The sequence below is a fragment of the Cynoglossus semilaevis genome, chromosome 4, assembly GCF_000523025.1.
Source record: "Cynoglossus semilaevis isolate Cse_v1.0 chromosome 4, Cse_v1.0, whole genome shotgun sequence".
Taxonomy (NCBI): Eukaryota; Metazoa; Chordata; class Actinopteri; order Pleuronectiformes; family Cynoglossidae; genus Cynoglossus; species Cynoglossus semilaevis.
In genome coordinates this window covers 9322923-9344594 of record NC_024310.1, presented here as the reverse complement: position 1 = coordinate 9344594, position 21672 = coordinate 9322923, and the positions used below count along the sequence as shown (strand labels likewise).

Sequence of the window (21672 nt, the reverse complement as noted above, 5' to 3'; positions counted from 1 at the left end):
CTTACAAAAAAAATCAAACGATATTGGTCACATGACAGAGCTACTATGAGTTCCAAGTAACCACAGCTTGCACCAAGAAACAAGACACCAATTACTGCTATATTATAATGTATAATATGTACAGTGAAGGCTGAAGCTCTTGGCAGGGCACCAAAACCACCACCAGCTCCTGACAGCAAGTGAAAGTGCACCAACCCCACCTTTAATGAACCCTCCATGAAAACAAAATGGCCAGAAATCCACATTTAGAGATAAGAAAATGACACTTTATATGAGAAGAAACTCAGAACTAGTTTAAACCTGAAATGTGACAGTCCAACTCTGATTGGCAAAATGAGAGTCGGGGCATGGTTCCATCATCATCCTCTGCTCCACCACCTCCACGTCTTATTTTTTTCTTTCTACTCCTGCTCCTGAGTCAGACTTTTGCGGGTTTGTTAGCTTTGGCCCTCACTGCCTGACCGGGCCTACCCAGCCTTGGGGGTTTGGATCACACCTTCCACCTTTAGTCAGCTGTCAGATGGTAAGCTGCACCTGCTGTCTGAAGCAGGGTGGGCCCGCCACCACAACCACTGCCGCCACTGCCACCCAGCCAATGCTGGAGCATTTAATTACTGCCTCAAAGATGATTACACTGTTTACTCATGCCCATACGCACAGCAGATGACTGTTTTCACTCACTGCTCCCTCCCCTCGGCCCCCCGCCCTCTACATTAGGACATTTTACCTAGTGATGAGGACATGGCTGAAGCCAACCATCATTGGGATCATCCAAGCAGCAAGTTTAATGCCAGAAATAACCCATAGATTTAAGCTGTTCACACACATCCCTGAAAACCTTAATTCAATCAAAGCACCCAGTCATAACTGTTGTAATGCATAATTCTGCTGCTTTGGGTCATCTATGGTCTGATAAATGAATATGTTTTCAGTCCAGATGAAGATAGATCAAAACTTTTTGCAAATTTTCAGAAATCTCAAGAGGTTTACATACGAGTTTAGATTAAACAAGGCTTTGCATTCCAATTTCCAAACTGACATAGGTTTACATACGAGTTTAGATTAAAAAAGGCTTTGCATTCCAATTTCCAAACTGCTTATTTTAAGGGTCATACTGTATCTTTCTGGTTTCCTGACTGGGGTTTAACTCCAGATTGTGCTGTATTTAATGGTTTTATTTTCACTTCTCACTTGAGCTGTCAGTACTTTGGTTAGTGGGCCTTGATTTGTACCTCATTAAATAATAAATTAAAGATACAAAGTACACAAGATTACAAATATTTCATTATGGTGTATATTTATGTATTAACTTTTTCTGGACCACAAACAAGCCAGCTTTACAACATATAGTTCTTGGCCAGCTGTTTACTCTGATCCTCCAGATGTTCTGGGTGATCTGAATATAGACAAGTGGTCAGTCACATAGTCACATGCCCAAAACCAGATGAAAAAGAAGTGTTGCACCCACTGTGGTGGCCCCCAGAAGAAGGGGGGTAGATATTACATGCAAGACAATTAATATAAGATTTGACTATTGGATCTGGTAGCATTATGCTAAAAGGGAAAGTCTGAATATCTGGAAAAAAACAAAACAAAAATCACAGTTCAACTACACTGCAACAGGGTTTGAACTTGTGATAAACTTAAATCTGGAGTGTGCTGCAGGTTTCAGTTTCTGATTTTCTTTCTTCTCCAAATAGAGCTATTGTGGCTGTAGGTCAGTGGGTAGTGCAGTTGTCTTACACCTGGTGAATTGGCAAAAGCCATAGTTTTAAGTGCACTGGTCCATATTTGCACAGTCCATTTACCATGGAATTCAACTTTCTTTTTCTCAGTTTTTCTAAGTGAATAAATAATTGAGGAAGTTTTATTCCTAAGACATAAAAGCTAACTCAACACACAAGACAATACGTTTTATTTCAGTATTTTATTCATTTATTTCTTATCTATTCCACCGCAATTTAATCAAATGAAAATGTAACTTTGTGTTCAGGTGAACTCTTCTACGTCACACAGGTAAGCAGGGAGCAACAAGGACGCAGTTCTTCTTTGTCCCCTGTTAAATTGTAAAAATTGTATATGCGAAAACGTGTCTAATGGCAAAACACTCCCCACTTTTTTCTTTACCCTCCCTCTTTCTCCCCCTCCCCAGGAGCAGGCTGAGTAGTGGGGCTGGGACATTCCTGGTTTGACGACCAGCCTTACCGCTGCCATGATTTGCTGAGCAACTCGACACTGGCTTCAAAGATGCCTGTGTAGGAGACGGAGCAGGAGAGGAGTCTCAATAACGGGTCCGACACGGAGAGCGTGTATGTGTGTGGAAGTGTTTTTACGAGTGACTCAGAGAGTGTGTGATTGTGAACAACAACACGCCTGGACAGTTTTCTATCCAAACAAACGGACTTCAAACTTTCCAGGAGTAGAAAACTTCCGTGGAGACCAGGGACAAGCCTTCGCACCTTGACCCCCAGAGCAGGCGCTGCTCCGCGGCTCTGAAAACACTCTTTATCCCCCTCCTCGTTCACTCTCCGCTTCTGTCTCCGACTCCTGGTTTCATGTCATCCCCTTCCTCCTTCTGTCTCCGACTCCTGGTTTCATGTCCCGGCCGTTGTCTTACACTTTTTGCCCGTGTCTAATGGAGGGCCCGGTGCGGATTTGTCATCAGAAGAATGCGTCTTGCTGCTGATTCACCGGACGGCTCGCAGCTTTTGCGCTCCCGTACGAGAGGTAAGCAGGGCGGCCGTGAGAGAGAGGAGCCCCGGTCGCAGATCTGGGCCGGGGTTCCGGGGAAAGCTTCGGTGTGTTTGTGTGGAACCTAAGCATTGTAACACAAATTTGCACACTACATATCAGTTTCCTTTAAAGACCGAGTTATTGTGAGTTTCATCCAAACTTCTCCGTGTTTTCTCCACTTTGTTGAGTAAAAGTGAAGTGGAGACGCTGTCTGTCTGGAAGACTGCTACACTGTGGCGCCCCTGTATTAAGAAAGATATTATCAGTATATTTGTACCGTATGACTTTGAAACTTGTTTTCTTTTTAGCATAATTACAAACTTTTCATATTAGTCTCTGGGTAATGGTAACGTTTGGTTTGAATAACTTTGCTGTCTCTTACTCCGACAGCAGCACGCGTATAAAGTATTGCTTTAAAATGTTTCCTTGGAATACAAGGAAACCATTAAAGAATTCCTAAATCCGTACCTCTCTTCTTTCTCTTTGACGCCGCTGAAAAAAGGTGTAGTATTTGTTTGGCAAACTTCACGTCCCATTTGGAGGCAGATGCCTGAGGGCAGCTTTTCTGCTTTGAAACATGAAAGAACTTTCTTTTTAAAGAACATATCCCATGGTTGCCATCCTGGTTTCCTAGTCATAAAAATGGGAAGATGGTCCAGAATGTGTGTGAAACATGACTTTGTTCCAAAGTTGTACTTTTGTTTTTGTTTTGTGTCCCAGTTTAGAAGCCAACGTGCTGCCACATTCACCACTCTGCAGAAACATGGTGGCTTAGACTAATATTTGATTTTTTTTCTCCCCCCTCTCCCCCCTCCCTGGGCAAAGACAGAGAGCCTTTATTGTTTTAGATCAATCCTCTAGGGGATGTCATAAAAGTGGGTTTGGTAAAATCCATGTTAATATTGATGTAAAATCTAGCCGCTGCACAAATCTCCTTGAGCAAAGCAAACGGATGTGACTGCACCTGAGTGAAGGTATCTTTGTTGACACACAGAGAGCATGCTTTTCATTTAATTTAGGACTAACTACTTACACTAGGACTACCTAAAAATGTGTTTAGTAAAATATTTATGTTAGCATTGTAGTGATGGCACAAATAATACACGTGTGCACCTTAGCGAAAGTGTCCCTGAAAATATGATTTTTTAAATTATAATCTGGCATTCATTTCTGTTCCAGTTCTCCAATAATTTAACAACAATTAAGTGGTGATAGGGTCTGGGAAGTTGGTGTGATTTATTTGATACTGTTGGCAACTAAAAGTCACAATGTTCATCTTCACACAGTTTAAAAAAAAGCAAGACATAAAAATGTGTTTTTTAGTACTTGTGTTGAACAATAACTGTTCCCAATCAGTTTATTTATGCAGACCAACGACTTGGTCTTATTTTAGTACACTTTGAGGCGCCATTGTGTCTCCGATAATGGGTTTTTAAAAGTGCATCTGCAATCGGAAATCAACAGAATGAAAGTGTAAAAGTTCACCCTTTTTTTCTTCCTCTCATGTAATTTCCTCCCTCGGTTGTTCACCCCTATCAACAGGGCGCTCATGGAGACTTTTGTTACATAGGGGTGACTCTCAGAAATCCGAACACTTAAAAGTTGTCGAGAACAAAGTCCTGGGTCCCTCTCAAATGCATGACATCCAGTGAGTGGGACACACATGGCTGCTCTCAGATAAAACGCTTTCAAGTTCAAACAGTTGCTTACACATTGTTGTGTCCATGGGGGACAAGAGGACACTTCCGATGGCATTGGAGCTGTCTTCTCAATATTTGGTGAACTGTTTTGATGAGGGCAGAGAGGCATTTCATCTCTTTATGTTTAATACTGGATGCTGAAGAAATGGATATAAACACTCTGCCTTTAATAAGTTTCAGAACAAATTGAATAAAATATAAGCAGTTTCCTACCTTCCAACATCTTATTTTATTTAGTCCTAATTCCTCCTGTGGCGTCCTCTCATCTGCCTAGATTTTAACAAATTATTGTTCTGTACCATCAGCCCTAAATTATTTTTGCATATTCATTTTTCATGTACATTAGGTTTAAGTAGCAGTAACATTTTCTACATTACTAAAACTCTGATACTGTAAGATACAAGACAACGTTTGTATATTGGTGTCTTTTGAGTATTTGTCATGCAAATACAAAGAAATACCTTTGATGTTTACCAAGACATTCCTTATGTCTATGCTATCAAAATATAGTACAACATGCATAAAGCTAAAAAAGTAAACACTAAAATTTGTTACAAATAATAAAAAGTAACTCTAATTGAGCCTTGAAAAGAATCAAATAGTCGTCAGTGTGATAGTATTGATGTGGAAAGTATTCACAATGCCCCTGGAGAAATTTGTTTCTTAACCGGTCATAAAAAATATTTTTAACACGTACTTTGTGGTACACATAACCACTGTTTGACGCACCATTACTGGCCCCAGAGAAGAAGAGAAATTATCCATTTGCTTTGGTAATTAGTATGATAATCCTGGGGTTGCCACTTGTTGATTTGACTCAAAAAAATACTATTCAGATAAATGAATAAATACAGCACAGTACCTACATGGTTAAGTCAGCTGTGTTTTAAGTTTAACACACAGACCTGTGCAGTATTTTAATGTAAATGACCCTACCTGTGGACTATTGGGTTTTACATGTGGCCATGATGTACGGGTGGTGGGATTAAATCTGACAACAACAGAGACTTGGAATCTTTTTTTCTGACTTGGTTTTTGTAACTCGGAGGGAAATTAATAAATCATTAGTGCCATGGCTCTTATCAGACGGGACCCTCACAAAGCACAACTACACCATTAAATGAGTTTGAATAATGTTTGAGCCATTAGGTTGCTGCCTAATGATAAACACATGTTGCTGTAGAAGGAACTATGTTAAGTGGGCAATTTAAATGTAAGCATGTGTAATGATACCAGCTCCTGCTCTCATAATAGCTCTCTTGATTTTCTTTTTTTCTAGTGCGGTATTTTTTGCAGTCACGCAACCACACATGGTCTTGCAATGACAAATGATTGTTGAGTGAAGGTAAAACCAAGAACTTAGTTTTTATGCAATTGGTTGATTTTTGTTTTGATTGACAGGTCATTAGCTGTCAACAAAATTGAAAGGTTTTTCACAAGTTGTCTTGTCATTTAAGGAAGCCACTCCTCTACCAGCCGTACGTATTGGATGAATAACACTACTAGTCAATGGATGTATTGCTTGCAGCCTTGCGTCTAGATGAGGATCAGTGAAAGCCAATGTCTATTTGAGGTGAGTGTGGTGGGAGAGGGTGTGTCCAAATGGGTGACTAAAGTGTATTTTGGGCACCTCCCACATTTTCCTGCTTTCTAGGCCATGGAGATTTGAGGCCAGGCAAACCTCATCCCAGGCCGTTTGCGAATGGAAGTGAATTTGAAACCTAAATCAAAGCGTGGTGGGGTTGTTTATTTGGTTTTGTGCTGTGAGCCGTCATATTATCACTTAGAAAAAAATCAACCTTTGGCAGAGAGAAATGTTTTGAGGGTCATAAAACAAAAAGTAGAAATAAATATAAATTTAGGCAGCCTCCTTAAAATTCCATCATCTTGACAATGCTTTGACAACTTGAATTAAGACATTAAGTTATTCTTCAAAAATTACTTATGGTTATGGTTAGTTATGGCAATTTTGCTATTTGATTAAGCAAGCTGATAATTCAATTTTTCATAGTTGACATTTGAACTTAAGTGAGAATTCCCAAATGAAAACCTGGTTTGTTTTGAGCTTCTGATACATAGCCATCATTGCTCAGGAATGGAGTCATACTCCTGGCTGCGTTTTTTGAATGCAGGTCTTAACTCTGAGATGTTCCGTTCTCATTTGTCAAGGACAGATGCTTTGGCCTCATTAGATGGACAGAAAGCAGTTTGGGCAGAATGCCAAACACCCCAGTGTTTAAGAAGCCGGGAGTGCTGATTGACAACACCCAACAGCCATGAGCAAGGGTCTGATTGGGAAGACGGACAGGTCAGAGAAGGAATCAGAGTCCTTAAGACTGGATTGGTAGGGGCACCTTTTAGCTGAAAAACTAACAGTTGGAGTTCAAGTTTTCTCTCCCTAAAATGTATTGCGAGGACAGGCTGTCAATGGAAGTGGGTGAAGTGAATTAGCTTCGGCAGCAAACTCGGAAGCCAGAGATGTCACTCTTGTTTACGTAAAGCTGTCATTTGCAACACCTCTTATCAGCTCTGTGTTAACACTGTCATTACTTTCACTGCATGATGAATACATCTGTGGCTGGGGACCCACTCCCCAATGTCTTTCATGCCCCTCTCTTCTGACAGTTTATCCAAACAGTCTGCAGCTGACTGGCTGCACTATGAAAGCATGTTACTCCAGAAGGTTACAGATAGACGACATGCTTACTTCACTAAAGCTCCCTTAAAATGTCAAAGGTGAGCTGACTGTAGGCCGATGTATACACCAGCTTTCAACAGATGGTGATATCGAGTTTCTAAAAATTCAGGACCTTGCAGGACCTGAAAATGAAAATTACTTTCAAGAGATTTGAGAAATGAAACGAGAAACATCAGGGCGTAATTGTTAAGACAAACAAACAGTTTTTGGAGCAGCAGAAACAGATGTTTCAGCCAGCCACTGTAATGCAGCAAGAGAAAGTCGTGCATGCTGAAGATGGACAGGCTGCTGAGGCCTGCTTCTTCTCTGAGGATGTTTTTCTTTATTATTATTATTATTATTAATGTAACTGAAAGCAGACTCTAAATAAATATATATATCTGGTTTCTCAATATGATAAGGGAATATAAACCAATACCACATTTACGCCTCTGTGATAAAAACTGTAGATGGCCAAGAGGAATTTGTGAAACATACAAGGACGAATGTTAATAGAAATAGACAATTGTTTTTATCGTTGTAGAAATAATGCACACTCCGCTAAAATTAAATTTTAGAAACAGCTGGTTGGATTAATTTTAAAAACAAAAGGATGTGTAATGGACTTCAAATGTACCTTGAACCTTTTTGTTTGACGTTTGTATTTTTTTTTGTAATTGTATATTTCATTACTTGATTATTCCTCAAGGGAATTATGCTAGATTTTCATCTAAGGATGATGGCATTCCCTTAAACATCTGTTGACAAGTGTGGCACCAAAGCCACTATTTAGCAGTTCTACAAACTAAGAATTTGCTGCCTTTTCAATGTGAACCAGTTATCACAGCCTCATATCATCACATGCTTCCTTACCAGCTCTGAAGTACTCGGGCCAGACCACAGTCTAATATGTTGTTTGGTTTTTATCAAAACAGTATGTCTGGTGTTCTTTCATTAACAAGTACAACAGTAAGGATTTGAAAATCTGCACCATTTTATCATTTGTCATGTGGAAACAGACTGCTCATTTACTTAAGCACATATTTTTAAAATACACCCTTGATGGAAGCACCAAATGCTAATCGATGTCAAGATTTCACTGCTAGGATGACCTTGTATGTGTGTATTGGATTTTTATCTCTTTGAAGGAAAGTGTCGTACAAATTAGTTCCAGCATCACCTTAAAGAATCCTGGACTTTCATGGTATTACCATGGTATTACTGAGTTTTTTTGCACCTACATTTTGTCTTCTTGTTTACAAAATGTATTTGATTCCTATTAGACACTCACCAGCTAAATAAGCCACACAAGGTTCTTATTTACTAAGAGCTCACCAAAAGGGTTCTTTCTATTTTTATTTTTGTTTAATTTTCTATTTCTATGTCATGTATTGACCCAGTCAGTCATATTAGACATGTTTTTTTTCTAAACCGATATGTATGTACTTTTGAAAAGGCAGCACATGGATCAGCAAGACTATATTAAGGCAAAAACTAGTGGCTGGCACTCCCCTTGGCTGACAAACAGGCTGCTTGTTAGATGTACTGTTTTCCACCCAGATCAGAGTGTGATGAATTGTGGGTACTGCTGCTGCTGCCTGCCTCCAGGCCTGTGGTCATGGGTGCCATTTTGGGCCACTAAGAAGAAGCCCCTCAGGGAGCAATAGAACCGCTTATTTGTAAAAGATGTTCAGGGATGGAGCCATTTACTCAAGTGGACTGAACCACTTTTACTCTGGCATAGATGGATTTTTAGTTTTCTAAAAGAAAATAGATTGTTATAACTCCTCACACAGTAGCAAACAAACCCAAAAGTGTATACACGTTGATCTTGCATACTCCACAGTTTTTTGTTTCTGCAGTGTTTAGCTGTTGTCATGAGGTGGTGTTTCTCTTGGCGCCAACAGAGTACGATTTCATTTGCCAAAAGCTCGTCTTACTCTGCAGCACAAAGTGGTCTGGAAACACGTTTTTATGATTTGACAAGAAGCCAGAAGTGGAAACTGGAATGATGTGTGGTGTTGACTTATTACCCATGAGTTTATTTTGCGATCACTCGATTGCCACACAACAAGCATGGAGTGTTACAAGGCGAGCCAGATAAACATTTAGACAAACTAAATAAAGCATTTACACACTGTTTGGGACTATTTATCTTTGGGTCCTCAGACTTCTCCATACGAGGGAGCTGGTTTGCTTGCTTGGGGTTTTGCAAGAGATTTATAGAATTTGTAAAGATCACTAATTAAGTTATAAGCATATTGAAAATGTTTGTTTTTATCTATATTGAGTTATGTTTTTGTAGTAAAGGCTCCTTGTCCTGTTTCACCCTCCTCCTCTAGCCTTCCCCCTTTCCTTTGAGTGAGTGGAAGACCATTGCTCTGTTATATCTGCAAAGTCAATTTTTCATTCTGATAAATTAAAATACTCTGTGTTTTGTCTTTCTCACGCCTCTCAAGTGACAAAAAAAGTAAAGCATCTTGTCAACAGCCCAGCAGTGTCAGTTTTGGTTGGTTTTGTGAAATGTAGATTCTTTTTATTTTCTGTTTAAGGTATCCAACCCAACTCTGTTTGCTGTGTGTGTTTAAAATGACATTATTTAAATTATGTGTTAGTTTGTAAAAGCTTTTGGTCCGCAGCCAGAGAGCTATCAGGAGGAGACTAAGCAGAAGCTGTTGTCTACGTCTTTGCCTCTTGTTGCTGTAGAGACACAAGCAGTGATGGAATCCAGGATAGTTGGGGAGGGACTGCAGTCTGTGCTGAGGGGATAAGGGGAGCCGGGGCAGCTGGATCAGATCATTTGTATGCCCATAGTTCACAGTCTATACAACTGAGTTTAAGTAAAGCTGAGACTGTCCTGACTCCCACTGAGAAGGTGGACTTTTGGCAGGCTTGATGTTTTTTTCCTCCCCTGCATCTACTTGTGTTGCTCTCATCTCTAATTCAGGCTGATATTTTGGAATGTGAATCAGTGGCCTTCTCTGCCCTGCTGCTATGGCTGCACAATCCCAGCTCCCCTCTCGCCTGCCTTAGTGAATCAGACTCTTGGCACATGTTGGAGATCAATGTTATAACACACCCTGCAGGCAAGTGGGCCTTCTTGTGCATTCCTCCTTTCCATCAGAATTACCTTTTCGTCTGAACAGACATTCGCCTGTGGGCTTAAAGGCCTGTGAAATCAGCCGGAAGGGCCTAGAGAGCGTTGACAATAGGGAAGGGTTGTTAGTTACATGCGCTTTGCAAAAGGTCTTGAGGTGGAGTTGTATGGTGGTGATACCCGGGGATCTGTTTCCAGTGTCCGAGGCCACTATTGAGTTTCGCCCCTGTGGTTAATCCTGCTGTTCAGGACCTTGGGAAACAGTCACACCTCCTCTCCCTCCTGTCCGTCCCCCTCACAAATTCCCAAGAAAAACAAGACATTGCTGAACAATCTTTAATTAAGATGGTTCTTACATACTGTACAATTCCTTCTCCAACGTGCTCCCACTTTTTCTCCCTTCTCAGCCCTCTGATTGTATCCCATGCCAACAAGCCTCGGGGTAGAATTAGCACAGTCTCCCAGGTCCCGGCCCTGGCACTTTGGGGAGGGTCAAGTATGTTGAACGGAGGCGTTGGGGAGAGAAAGTGTGGGGAAGGGTATGTTTGTCCTTGGTAAACAAGGCTTTGTGGGATGTGACTGTCTGATCCCCAGGGCCTCTCCTTTCATTCCACTTCTCATCTGGTCCCACACCACCTCAGTGGTGTCGTCAAGACTGTCATGTCGCTGGGTTCAGGGACCCAGTCAGCCCTGTTGTCACCTCCCAGCCCACTGATACTACATCCTCCTGCAGAAAAACAGAAGGGTAGTAGTTCCTAAGACAGAGACAGTACTTTTTGTGTATTACATTTGATTTCTGCTGTCCTACCTTTAATGACTTTGTGTTTTACAGGATGTTAGGTTCACACAATTATTCACTCAATCTCTTTATCTCTGTTTCAAAGAAAGGGAACAAAAAGCTCTGCACTTTTTTTATCACCTTTATTCCCTGACTAGATTCAAAATCATGTCCCTGTTTTTTCTTACAACTTTCTTTGGCTCTTTACCTTTCTCTCAGTCTTCCCTCCTTTTGAAAACATCTCATCCCAGTCTCTAATCAGACAGTGTTAGGCCATACCACTCATTAGCTGGGATCTGTGGCCCCAGGCGTCCTCACTGGGCTCATCCCGGCCAACAGATGAGACTATAAAGGTCTGTATAGAAACTCCTCTCTAGGGATGCTATTCCAGATTTGTTGGTTGAGATGTATGTAGTTTGGCTGAATCATCAGTCGCTTTTGGCAGATGTGGTTTGAAAGGCAGCCATTATCTTTCTTTATGTCTTTATCTGGAAGCTAAAGGAAAAAGGAAGAAAAAAAATATAGCAATGGCAACATGTGACCTCTGAGTGAATGTTTCACCTCTTGATACCCCATCTCCATTTACACCTCAACTGGAGTTTTTTTTCACATTTGTCTTGTATATTTTTGCCCATCACCTTTCATCTTCTTGTTTTGAATTTATCTCCAATCTCCTGTGTGTGTAGGTGTCCGTCTCTCTGTCTCTCGCTCTCTCTCTCTCTCTCTCTCTCTCTCTGTGAACCTGAGGAATGTGTGTGCTGCAGATCCTCTGTCAGTGAGATGTGGGGCGAGTGCAGACAGGTTTGGGGTATAGCATGTGAATCAGCTACAGCACACATGTCAGATTAGACCATCATACCAGAAAAGACTTGCTCTTTTTGTTACACCTTATTTAAGCCTCAAGTTGTTTTCTGCAACTTTGTGCTTAATTGCCATATCATAGAAATTAGTTTTTCTTTTACTTGGAGATAAAAAAACTTTCTGATTTATTAGGTTTTAATCAGCCTCTTGTCAGCAGCACTGGCAAATAGACAGTAAAGCTGCTTCATGGTGTCTACCATTGGTTCTCATTCAACTGTGCAATGGTGTGAAGCTGAGACTTCTGGCCCCTGTCTCAGTCAGCAGCACTAGTTCTGACCTGCTCATGCTCTGCCCTCCAGGTCTTTGATGCTACGCTGTGTTGCTTTTGTCCTTGTTTACCCAATATGACAAGAATATGGGCCAGCCCCACATGGGGGCAGATGAGGCTTTAAGTAGTTCCTGCAGAGAAGAGGCCTAAAAAGAAGTGCAGGTGCTAAACCATTTTCACCCCAACACTCACCCTTTTTACCATCCCTGAGGGCATCCTGTTGGTCTGTTTATTTTGCCCTGTGTCATCACCATGGATCCATCTTGTCCAACATAGATGAAGAGGATACTGTTGCTGTGCTGAGTTTGATGACAGATGAACAAAGGTTTTGTGTCTTGAAAGCCATGGTAAAGATTTGCAAAAACTTTTTCTGGAAAAACCCAACACAGATTCAAAAAGGTCAAAACATAAAGATGTGAGTTTTTGTTTTCCTGCTTTCACACACATGAGCCAGATGTCAGTCAAATCTTTCCTAAACAGTCACAGGTTGCACGCTACACCCTAAAAAGGAAATATTTTCTAACCTTATTCCTCCCTCTCTCTCTCTGTTACTGTTGAGCAACACATGGTCTCTGGGCCAGACCGGACTTAACTTTAAATTATAGCCGAGAGACCCTGAACTGAGTGCTGGTCATGCATCAAATGCAAAAGTGCAAAATTGTAGGTTAACACAAAATAGAGCCAATACTCTAGAGAAAAAAATCTGGAACACATCTATTATGTTTTGTAGTCAGGAATTTAAAGGACATCAGAAGAGAAAGGGTGTGGATTGGCCAGAGATAAAGACAGGACAAGAGGAAACGCCTGTTGGGTTGATCAGGCTCCATTTGACAGGGACTTCCCTTTTGTCAAAGGGCCACACCATCCTTTGTCTGGTCATCTGCTTATGAACAAGGAGGATTTGCCTTTTCTATCCAACACTCTTGCCGGCATTAGGGTGACTCTGTGATGAGGGATACAAGATATCTCTATAGTGTCTGTCTCCTCTGAGGCAGCTTCATGGTGGCGGATGTCAGCACTAAGCCAAACAGATAAGGAAGAGGAATGATGTCCTTGTGTTTCCTCGTTGTGCCAGATCATTGTACCAGATAGACAGCTGAGAGTGTGTATGCAGTGTATACACAGAGCGTCTTGTGCACATTGTAGGAAAAGTGTTCTTATATAAAAAAAAAAATTATTAAGAATGATTTTCAGATTTTAATTTTCACTTTTTTCTCACTTCTTTTTTCAATATCCCTACATTGTACTGTGCATTCTTGTAGTGTTGTTTTTAATTATCATAATAGCATGTCATTATTCCAGTAGGAAGAAAAGATAGCAGTGGTGTGTGGACCTGTTATAACTTGTGATGCAGAAACAGTAGCCTTAAAGATGTGGGTTTGATCTGCCTGAATGACAAGGCACACACTTAAACTGTGGTGCATACACCCAATACATACATAGTGGAGTTTGCTCCACCACCAAAGTCAAAAGTTCACAGGGACCTGGATGTGTTTTATTTTTACAACTATGAAAATACTTTGTCAAAGCCGTATGACTGTTAACATTTAGACGGTTTTATTTGTAGATTAGTTTCTTCTTCTCATTTTTGTGGCAGTTTCAAAGAGAAAGCTTAAGGTGACCTCTGTGGGCTGGTCCAGGGCCACCAGACACCCGCTGGTTCACCCTCTCTCTCTGCTCTTCCTTGACCTTTGACTTCAGGGTGAGAAGGGGGCGTGAGCCAGGAGCTGGAAGAGTTTATTATTTCCTGCCTCTCTTTTGCTCTTACTCTCATGTTACCCTCTGAGAAAGAGGAGGCAAGATGAAGAGAGTGAGAATGAGTGCTGAGAATAAAGCATCTGTGTCCCATTGGTGAGATCACAGAGGAGCAAGTCTGCTTAGCATCACTCAGAACCCAGTGAAGCAAACGCTGATAACTGATTAATCACTAAGGTCATTTATCAGTCGGTCAGGACTACTTGTTGTATATTAACCAGGTTTTCTTTTGCTAATCCTTATCGTGTCAATATAGAACAATAATAAACCCCATCTCATGGAGCACCTGAAACATTGTATAGATTCAGCTCCAGTGATTCCTCGCAGACATCATCCTATTTATTTGACCCACCTTTGAGCCTCAGTTGGCCCTTCCGCCAACGTCTGCGAGCTGCCGATGCACCACTGTGAATATCACAGCTGGACAACCATTGTCCCTCAGGCTTCAGGCTCAAACCCTGGTTACCAACCAGCAACCTGGGATCAAAGCTTGAACGGATTACTCAAAGAAAAAGTAGGAGGAGGTGCTGCATTAGGGAGGGGGTCAGGTTGAAAAGGATAGAGGAATGCTCCTAATTACGTGCCCTCTCCTTCTTTTCTAGCTTCTCTCTTGTCTCCTTGTGTGTCTGGACCTGCACTTCAGGCTACAGTGAATCCATGAGAAGGCAACACAGTGTGACAAGAGAGTGATATAAGGAGCGAAGAGACAGTCTCTTCAGAGCCTCTCCATTAGCAAAAGGCCTCCGCTGCTCAGTGGGAGCAAGGAGCAGGGGTTAGAAAAGCAGAGATACCTCAATGGAAAAAGTGAAGTGGGCGAGAAGACAGGTCAGAGCAGAGGGTGAAAGGTGGAGATTACAGAGAAGGTTGTTCAAAAGACAAAATGCTTATATGAAATGTTTTTTTTTTACCATATTTTTTTTTCCTCATATTCTCATCGTTTTAATGTGGGTTATCTCTCTTTTTGAATTGCAGGTTTGCCGAACAGACGGGGTTGTACGTGCTGCTCAAAACGGCTGCTGACAGGGGTCAAAGTGCAACATGGACAATGGCCTAAGGGTCCTCCTGTCCACTGTGCTGTATCTCAGCCAGACTCTTCTTATCAGCTGCTCATGTAAGTTGTAGTATGCAGTAAAGATAAAATGCGCTTTAATCTTCAAAACTTCTGTGTTTTATTTGCTCACAGCTGCTATTTGAATGAAAACATCTCCTCTGAAGTTTAAACTGACTGTATAAATGATCCTGTTTTTTTTCTTTTTCTCCTATTATCGTCCTCAGCCCTTTATCCATCTTTTAGCTCAGAGCCATCATCCGTCGTCCAGAGTAAAGGCTCTGTTGTTCGTCTGCGCTGCTCGGTGAATCCTCCATCCGCCTCAGTCTCGTGGCGCTTTCAAGGTCTTCCCCTGAACCAGGATACCCTTTCAGGAGTGGAGCTCAGTGGACACTCGCTTCTCATCTCCTCTCTTAAGTCAAACCACGTAGGCGTTTATCAGTGTGTGGCACGCTTACAACATGGGCCGGCCATCGCCAGCAGCCTAGCACGTGTGGACATAGCAGGTACGGATACAGAGAATTACCCTTGTGTGCACACTTCAAAGCAGCATAGTTAAGAAAGGGAGGAAGTATCCTTGAAAAAAAGGAAGAACACTTGTGAGTGTTGAACGTTTAGATGCATTGCCTTTCTCAGCTGCCTGCTGCTCACACGGAGGGAAGGAAGCAGTAGGAGTTTTTAGCCGGGCGCTCATCCAGATGCCTCTTGACCGGTATCCTTAATGAGCCTGGGGCTTTCCTGTGTAGTGTGTTATGTTCCTGCTGGGATGGTTCTTGCTGTTGGACACAACACTAAGGGGTTGACCTTGATCTTCAACTGTATCAAGCTGAATAGAATCACTTAATGCATCAATAAACAAACTCAGTCATCCAACACAAACAACTTAACTCAAGTAGCACTGCCGGCACTTACTCTTCTCTCAGCTGTTACTCAGCTTGTATTGAATGTTTACTCTGGTGTTTTTTTTTTTTTTAAGGTTTAATCTTTTTTGTTTTCCATACAGAAATCTCAGAATATGAAGAGGGTCGGCGGCGGTCTTTATCTGTACAGGAAGGTAGCGATGCTCTTATAGAGTGTCCTCTACCATTCAGTGTACCCCCTGCACTTCCTAGACTAAAAGTACGCGGGGAGTGGATGGAGGTGTCAACAGGTGTGTATGAATTGTTTACCAGAGGTGAATTATACTCTCAGTGAGGGCTTAATAAGTAAAACTTTAAATCCAAGGTAAATGGGTTGGAATGAAAAAAAAAAAAACAAGGAAAAAAACCTTGTAGAACTTTTTAACTACAGATAAATTGGAGAAATGCAACTATTCTAGATATTTCACAATTGAAATATTTTTCTTTTTCTTTCTCTTTTCAGGTGACTACTTAGTTCTTCCTTCGGGGAACCTTCAGATTATCTCAGTGTCAGCCCAGCACCAGGGCATGTACAAATGCGGTGCATTCAACCCTGTCACCAGTGAAACCGTTGTGCAGCCTCATGGTACCAAGGTGTCAGTAAAACGTAAGTCAGTAAGCACCGGATGGTTTCCAGTTACCTTTGCTGTCATCATCCTCTAAAGTTTAACTTTGGTTTGTCTAGCTTCAGTCACCTCCTCTGTGCGGATAGTTTACCCCACTGCTCCAAAGGCTGTTGCAGTGCTACAGTCTCAGCGGCTGATACTGGAGTGTATTGTGTCTGGAAGTGCACCACCAGTGGCCAAGTGGTTTAAAAACGGCGAGGAGCTAACGGCAGAGCTTTCACATCAACACCAGCACAACAACCTGGTCTTTGCCTCAGTGACAAGAAATGACAATGGAACGTACGCCTGTGCTGCCCAGACTGAGCAGGGAACTGTGAAGAGCGCAAACTACACTGTGAATGTTGTTGGTAAGAAAAAGAGAAGAAACTTATCATTGTCTTTTATACTTTTACAGCGGTTTCCAAAGTGGGGGGTGAGGGCCCACACCAAGGGTGACACATCAGGTCACAATTATTTGTTTTTTAATTTTTTTTGCTACAGTGAGAATAATCAGTACTTTTTTTCTTCTGTGAGAATATCTGTTTTAAGGAATCAAATAGAGTAAATAGTGGTGACTGTGTCAACATGGGACGATCAAGAAGAGTGGAAACACTGCATTAAGTAGTGGCTGTCTAGATGTTGATAGTAAAGTTGATCTCTTGTCATTTCTACAGAGCCAGTGTCCATTGAGAAGGGTCTGACTGATCAGCTGGTCTCTCCTGGCTCCCCGGCTTATTTTACCTGTTTAGTGAGAGGAAATCCCTCACCGAACATCACATGGCTTTTTAACGCCGAGCCCATCGTGTCATCACAACGATTTCAGATCTTCGGCTCCTCCCTTGTTATTACACATGTGACATCACAGGACACTGGCCTCTATCAGTGTCTAGCGGATAATGGGATTGGCTCCACACAGTCCTATGGAATGCTAACAACAAAACCAGGTATGAAGATTTGTCTTTCATGTTTGGATTTTGTTTAAAGCTTTTTTCTCTGGTACCGTATAATTCCCTTTCTTGAGTCAACGTGTACTACTGAGCCGTATGGCAATACACCCAAAACAGATATCAAATTATATTTACTAAATGGAATATACAGTATAAAAATCTGTAATGCAGGTCATCCTCTCATTCTCTTTATCATGCTGAGGGCATGTAGAGTAATGCATGCTGGGATGAAACCCATAACCTTACAGAAGAAGTCTACTTTGTGTAAAAAAACACAGCAAGGTACAAAAGAAGAAAATTAAAGAAACAAGTTGATCTGTCCTGGCAGTCAGTACCTCTAGGGGGCAGTATTTTAGGAATCTTCAGGGAGCCCTTGCTGTATCTGTGTGTACTGTATGTGTGTCAGGGTGTGTTAGCGTGTGTTACCGTGTGTTTTTGTGAGGCCGGTAGGAAAGGTTTTGCCAAGGCCGCCCTCCTCCTGAGCCTTGAACCGAGCCTGAGCGTGAGAGTGAGCTTTGTGCACGCCGCCAGGGATAAGCCCCCGGACGCTGGAATGTAAGGAGTAGCAATGGAGGGTTATGACGAGGAACAGACCACCCAGCTGTCAACATCATACACAACTGCCTTTTATTTATTAACATATTACAACTCTCTCCCTGCTTCAAAACTCCACCACCACCCCCCATCCCAGATGCTCTTGAACAAGACCCCCAGCTCACCCCATCCCTCACAGAGTTCAGTACAGCTACATGTAGGGAGTCAGACAAGAGGCAGGAAGAAGAATGACCTTGAATATCTGATAATGTCCATGTACAAAACAGAGCACGGACCTGATAAGCAGGTCAGTGCTTGTATGTGTGTATTTCTTTGTGTGTGTGTGTGTCTGTGCGTCAGGCTCCTGAGTGTATCACCCCCCCTTGTTTGTATCCAAAGTAAACTTTATCCATAGCTTGTGTAGTCTGTTATTGTAATCCATCACAGACAGCAGCTCAAAATATGTTTTGTGTTTGTGGCGGTCTTTCTCCATCACCATGACAACCTGCTTTCATCTGTCCTGTTGGATGCAGTACAGGGGAGACGTGGTGTCTAAACTCTCTCATGATTGGCTGTTCACTTCTTGTCCCATTCCCCCTGTTACCAAACAGCACTGCCTGCATTAAAAAAAAAAGTTTAGGCAACAATGTGAGTGTTGTGAAAGATAACTGTCTCTACCAGGGAGACTACTGTATATTCTGGGCTGCACTGGTCTATTTATTTGTGTGTTTGTTTGCTTGTCAGCAGCATAACTCAAAAAGCAAAGGGCGGATTCTGTGACTTTCCATAGTTGCATGTTATGTTTTTGCTGAGGAAAAGAAAATGTTGATTTCAGCAGTGATTCAGTCCCTTATCTGGGTCAGAATGTCTGTGCAGGCCGTGTTGAAGAGGAAAGTTTTACAGAAAGTGGATCCTTCCTTGATGAAGGATTGTTCAATTTCACAATTATATTAATGGACAGTCTCCTCTTTTTCAAACTCCCTCAAAACTTTCCATTCCCACCAACAGTGGTCGACCTGTCTGTTTGACAAAGGCAGCAGCACAGAGTACAGTGGCTGTGTCACAATTGAGGCCGGGGTCTCGACTTTAACATCTGTCGTTCTATGAATCTGAAGAAAGTGAAAAATGAAGGCTGCCTCCTCGTCAATAACTGGTGAAAACCAAAAAGCTGATATCAGTTGTAAACAAAGGTGAAAACCTGGTGTAAGGTGCATTGGGTCAAATCAAATGAAGAAAACCTGACAAGGCAGTGTCTTTGGGACAGATGTAGACTGCAGATATTGACTACCTGACTTAAGCCGGACACATTGTTTAGTTAACGTTGCTGTTGCTTGACTGCTTAACCTGTTTACCCCCCCTATAAAATGTTGGCCTTTCTATCTTCTGTAGTTGGTTTAGTGCCTCTTTCCAAAACCGAGTGTTTCTTCAGCAGCTCTTGTCTCTGCTGTTAATCCTGGATGATTTAGAGTCACATTAACTCATCAGCTTGTTCTCCTCTAATGGACTGACCTTTTTTTTCCGGGAAGGAAGAGTGGTACCCTACCTCACCATCATGAGGATCCCATGGCCTTAAATGCCTTCTCCCATATATACGTGTGTAAGAGGTGGAGTCCTGTCTGTGGTTCAGCATGAGTCAGAGCTGTGGAGAGGCAGAAGTGTTGTAGGGCAGGAGGAGGGAACGAGCAGCAGAGGGTGTAGAGGACTCAGTGTAGCGCTGGGGTCCGATTCTCTTCGGTATTTTAATGGTTGGTGTGTGGAATGTGTGGCAGCTGGCCGTAGTCCCAGGATCAGGTTTAGTGTTACCAGCTCCGGGCCTGTTTGTTTTACAAAGTGAACCGATGCTGCACAAACCTATAACACTTTATAGCAGCATCCAGGCTGTGCAGTTGCAAGTGTTACCGCTTGAACCCACCTATTTACTCTAGATCTGAACGCAGATGTATGTTGCTCTTTGGCCTCAGTGGTGTGGCCTGGGGTAAAGAGCTCCTCAGTCTTGTGGACACTGCTTTGGTAAAAAATTCCGCCTGAGCTCTGCCAAACTTGTGTCAGCCATAATAAAGCTCCCCACTCGCACGATTTGCCCAGGTGGACTTCTCTGGCTCTGGTGAAGTTTTAATGAAAAAAACAAACAAAGCGTGATTATGTCGAGCCACTCACATCCAGATTTTTCTTGTTATTTTATGTAGATTTAAAAGCTTGTTCCAAAATGTAAAATTTTCCAGCACTGGCCGTCCTCTGTTGGGGTGTAGAGCCACCTTTGTTAGTCACACGGCACACACCGGTGCCAGTACTTCAGTACAGCTTTTATGAAGAGTGCTCAAAACATGCCCTCAAAAAAACATACAGCACATAAAATTCACCAACCTATACAGGTACGTTCTCCAGAAAATACACTAAGCCAATTGTCATACTGTAGTACTGTAGTAGTAAAATATATGCTTGGAAATGTACTCCAAGGCCACAGGCTGTAGTCCAGCTGTCCACTTTTAAACTTGTGAGGATGTCGATGCCAAATGTCAGCTTTGTTGACATATCAAAAATAAAAGGTCCATTGTGGAGCTTTTAGTGGTGAAGCTCTATGTTGAACAATTCTAGAACATATGTTGGACTTTAATAAAAAAATTAATAAAAAAAACCCAAACATGCAGCCCACAACCCAGTGGTGGAGAGGGTAGCACTCCTGTCTTACAGATGACTAAACCACTATGGTGGCTGAAGCTCCTTTTCTACTTAGGGAAACAATTTAGTGATTAAAAATTAATGAAACCATAGGACAAACAAAGAGGAAGAGAGTCTAAGGAACAGTGATTAAAAAAAAGTTGATTAATTTATACTCCACTCCTCATCCCTGACAGATCTGAACCTGGGTTTCACCTCTGGTGTGATACTGGAGCCTTCACCTTCACTCCATCCAATGCAAAGTGATGAAGGGCAAGAAGAGAGCATAGATGGAACCATTAGTTCACCGACAGAGCGGCGGAGCGGCGACCGTCCGACCCCAGAGGCACCGATTATCATCAGCCCCCCGCAGACTCACAAGCCAGATATGTACGATCTTGAATGGAGAGCTGGGCGTGACGGAGGCAGTCCAATCATCGCCTATTTTGTGAAATACCGTAAGGTGAGAGGGCAACTGCTGTTAATATTTGAATTATTCTTTATCCAAAAGTTGTCTTTTTTTAAACCAGATGTTTGTGCACCAGCTGCACAGGAACTGGTGGTTTGGTTTTGCCTCTAATTTAATAGACTCTGACTTGTAGAAGTTAAATATTTGTTCATATTCTGACATAAACCTAAGCCTTGCTTCAGTTAATAATCCACTCAGGCTATAAGACCACATCAGTACTGGTAAGGACTTCATTTTTTTTCTGCTGCAGTTGGAAATTATGACTGAAATCTCACAGGCTTTGTTTCTGAGGCCGTTGCCTGTTGTTGTTCAGAGTCGGAAAAGAGGCAGAGCTGTGGAAGATTATAGAGCGACAGATGATTTTGTTTTTCTCTCTGTCATTTTGAGTCATGTGTTTTTATTTGTCTTTGCATTTATGTTTGTGCGTGTGTGTGTGGCCGCCTGTTTGTGTCTTTCGCTGTGTCAGGTCGATGAAATGGGAACAGTGGTGGGGAGCTGGCATACAGTCCGCGTCCCTGGCAGTGAGAAGACCCTGCGGCTGTCAGAGCTGGAGCCTTCCAGTCTCTATGAGGTGCTGATGGTGGCCCGGAGGTCAGCAGGCGAAGGCCAGCCAGCCATGCTCCCCTTACGCACGGGCAAGGGT

The 21672-nt window shown here is 42.2% G+C and overlaps 1 protein-coding gene across 3 annotated transcripts in view; it reads left to right on the top strand.

Moving 5' to 3' along the window:
• Window positions 1-2591: 2591 nt before the first annotated feature.
• The window catches only part of cdon (cell adhesion associated, oncogene regulated), a 32491-nt gene continuing 13410 nt past the window's right edge, over window positions 2592-21672 (top strand). Inside the window, exons 1-9 of one of the 3 annotated variants that reach the window (XM_025054960.1) lie at window positions 2592-2727; window positions 14842-14980; window positions 15145-15423; window positions 15921-16067; window positions 16280-16423; window positions 16502-16789; window positions 17096-17365; window positions 20758-21023; window positions 21496-21635. In XM_025054960.1, coding sequence (XP_024910728.1) covers window positions 14908-14980; window positions 15145-15423; window positions 15921-16067; window positions 16280-16423; window positions 16502-16789; window positions 17096-17365; window positions 20758-21023; window positions 21496-21635 — 1607 coding nt within the window. In that variant the 5' untranslated portion in view covers window positions 2592-2727; window positions 14842-14907. Of the gene's footprint in view, window positions 2728-5887; window positions 6007-14841; window positions 14981-15144; window positions 15424-15920; window positions 16068-16279; window positions 16424-16501; window positions 16790-17095; window positions 17366-20757; window positions 21024-21495; window positions 21671-21672 lie in introns of those variants that run through there. The other 2 variants (XM_008308998.3, XM_008308999.3) reach the window with 2 other exon arrangements.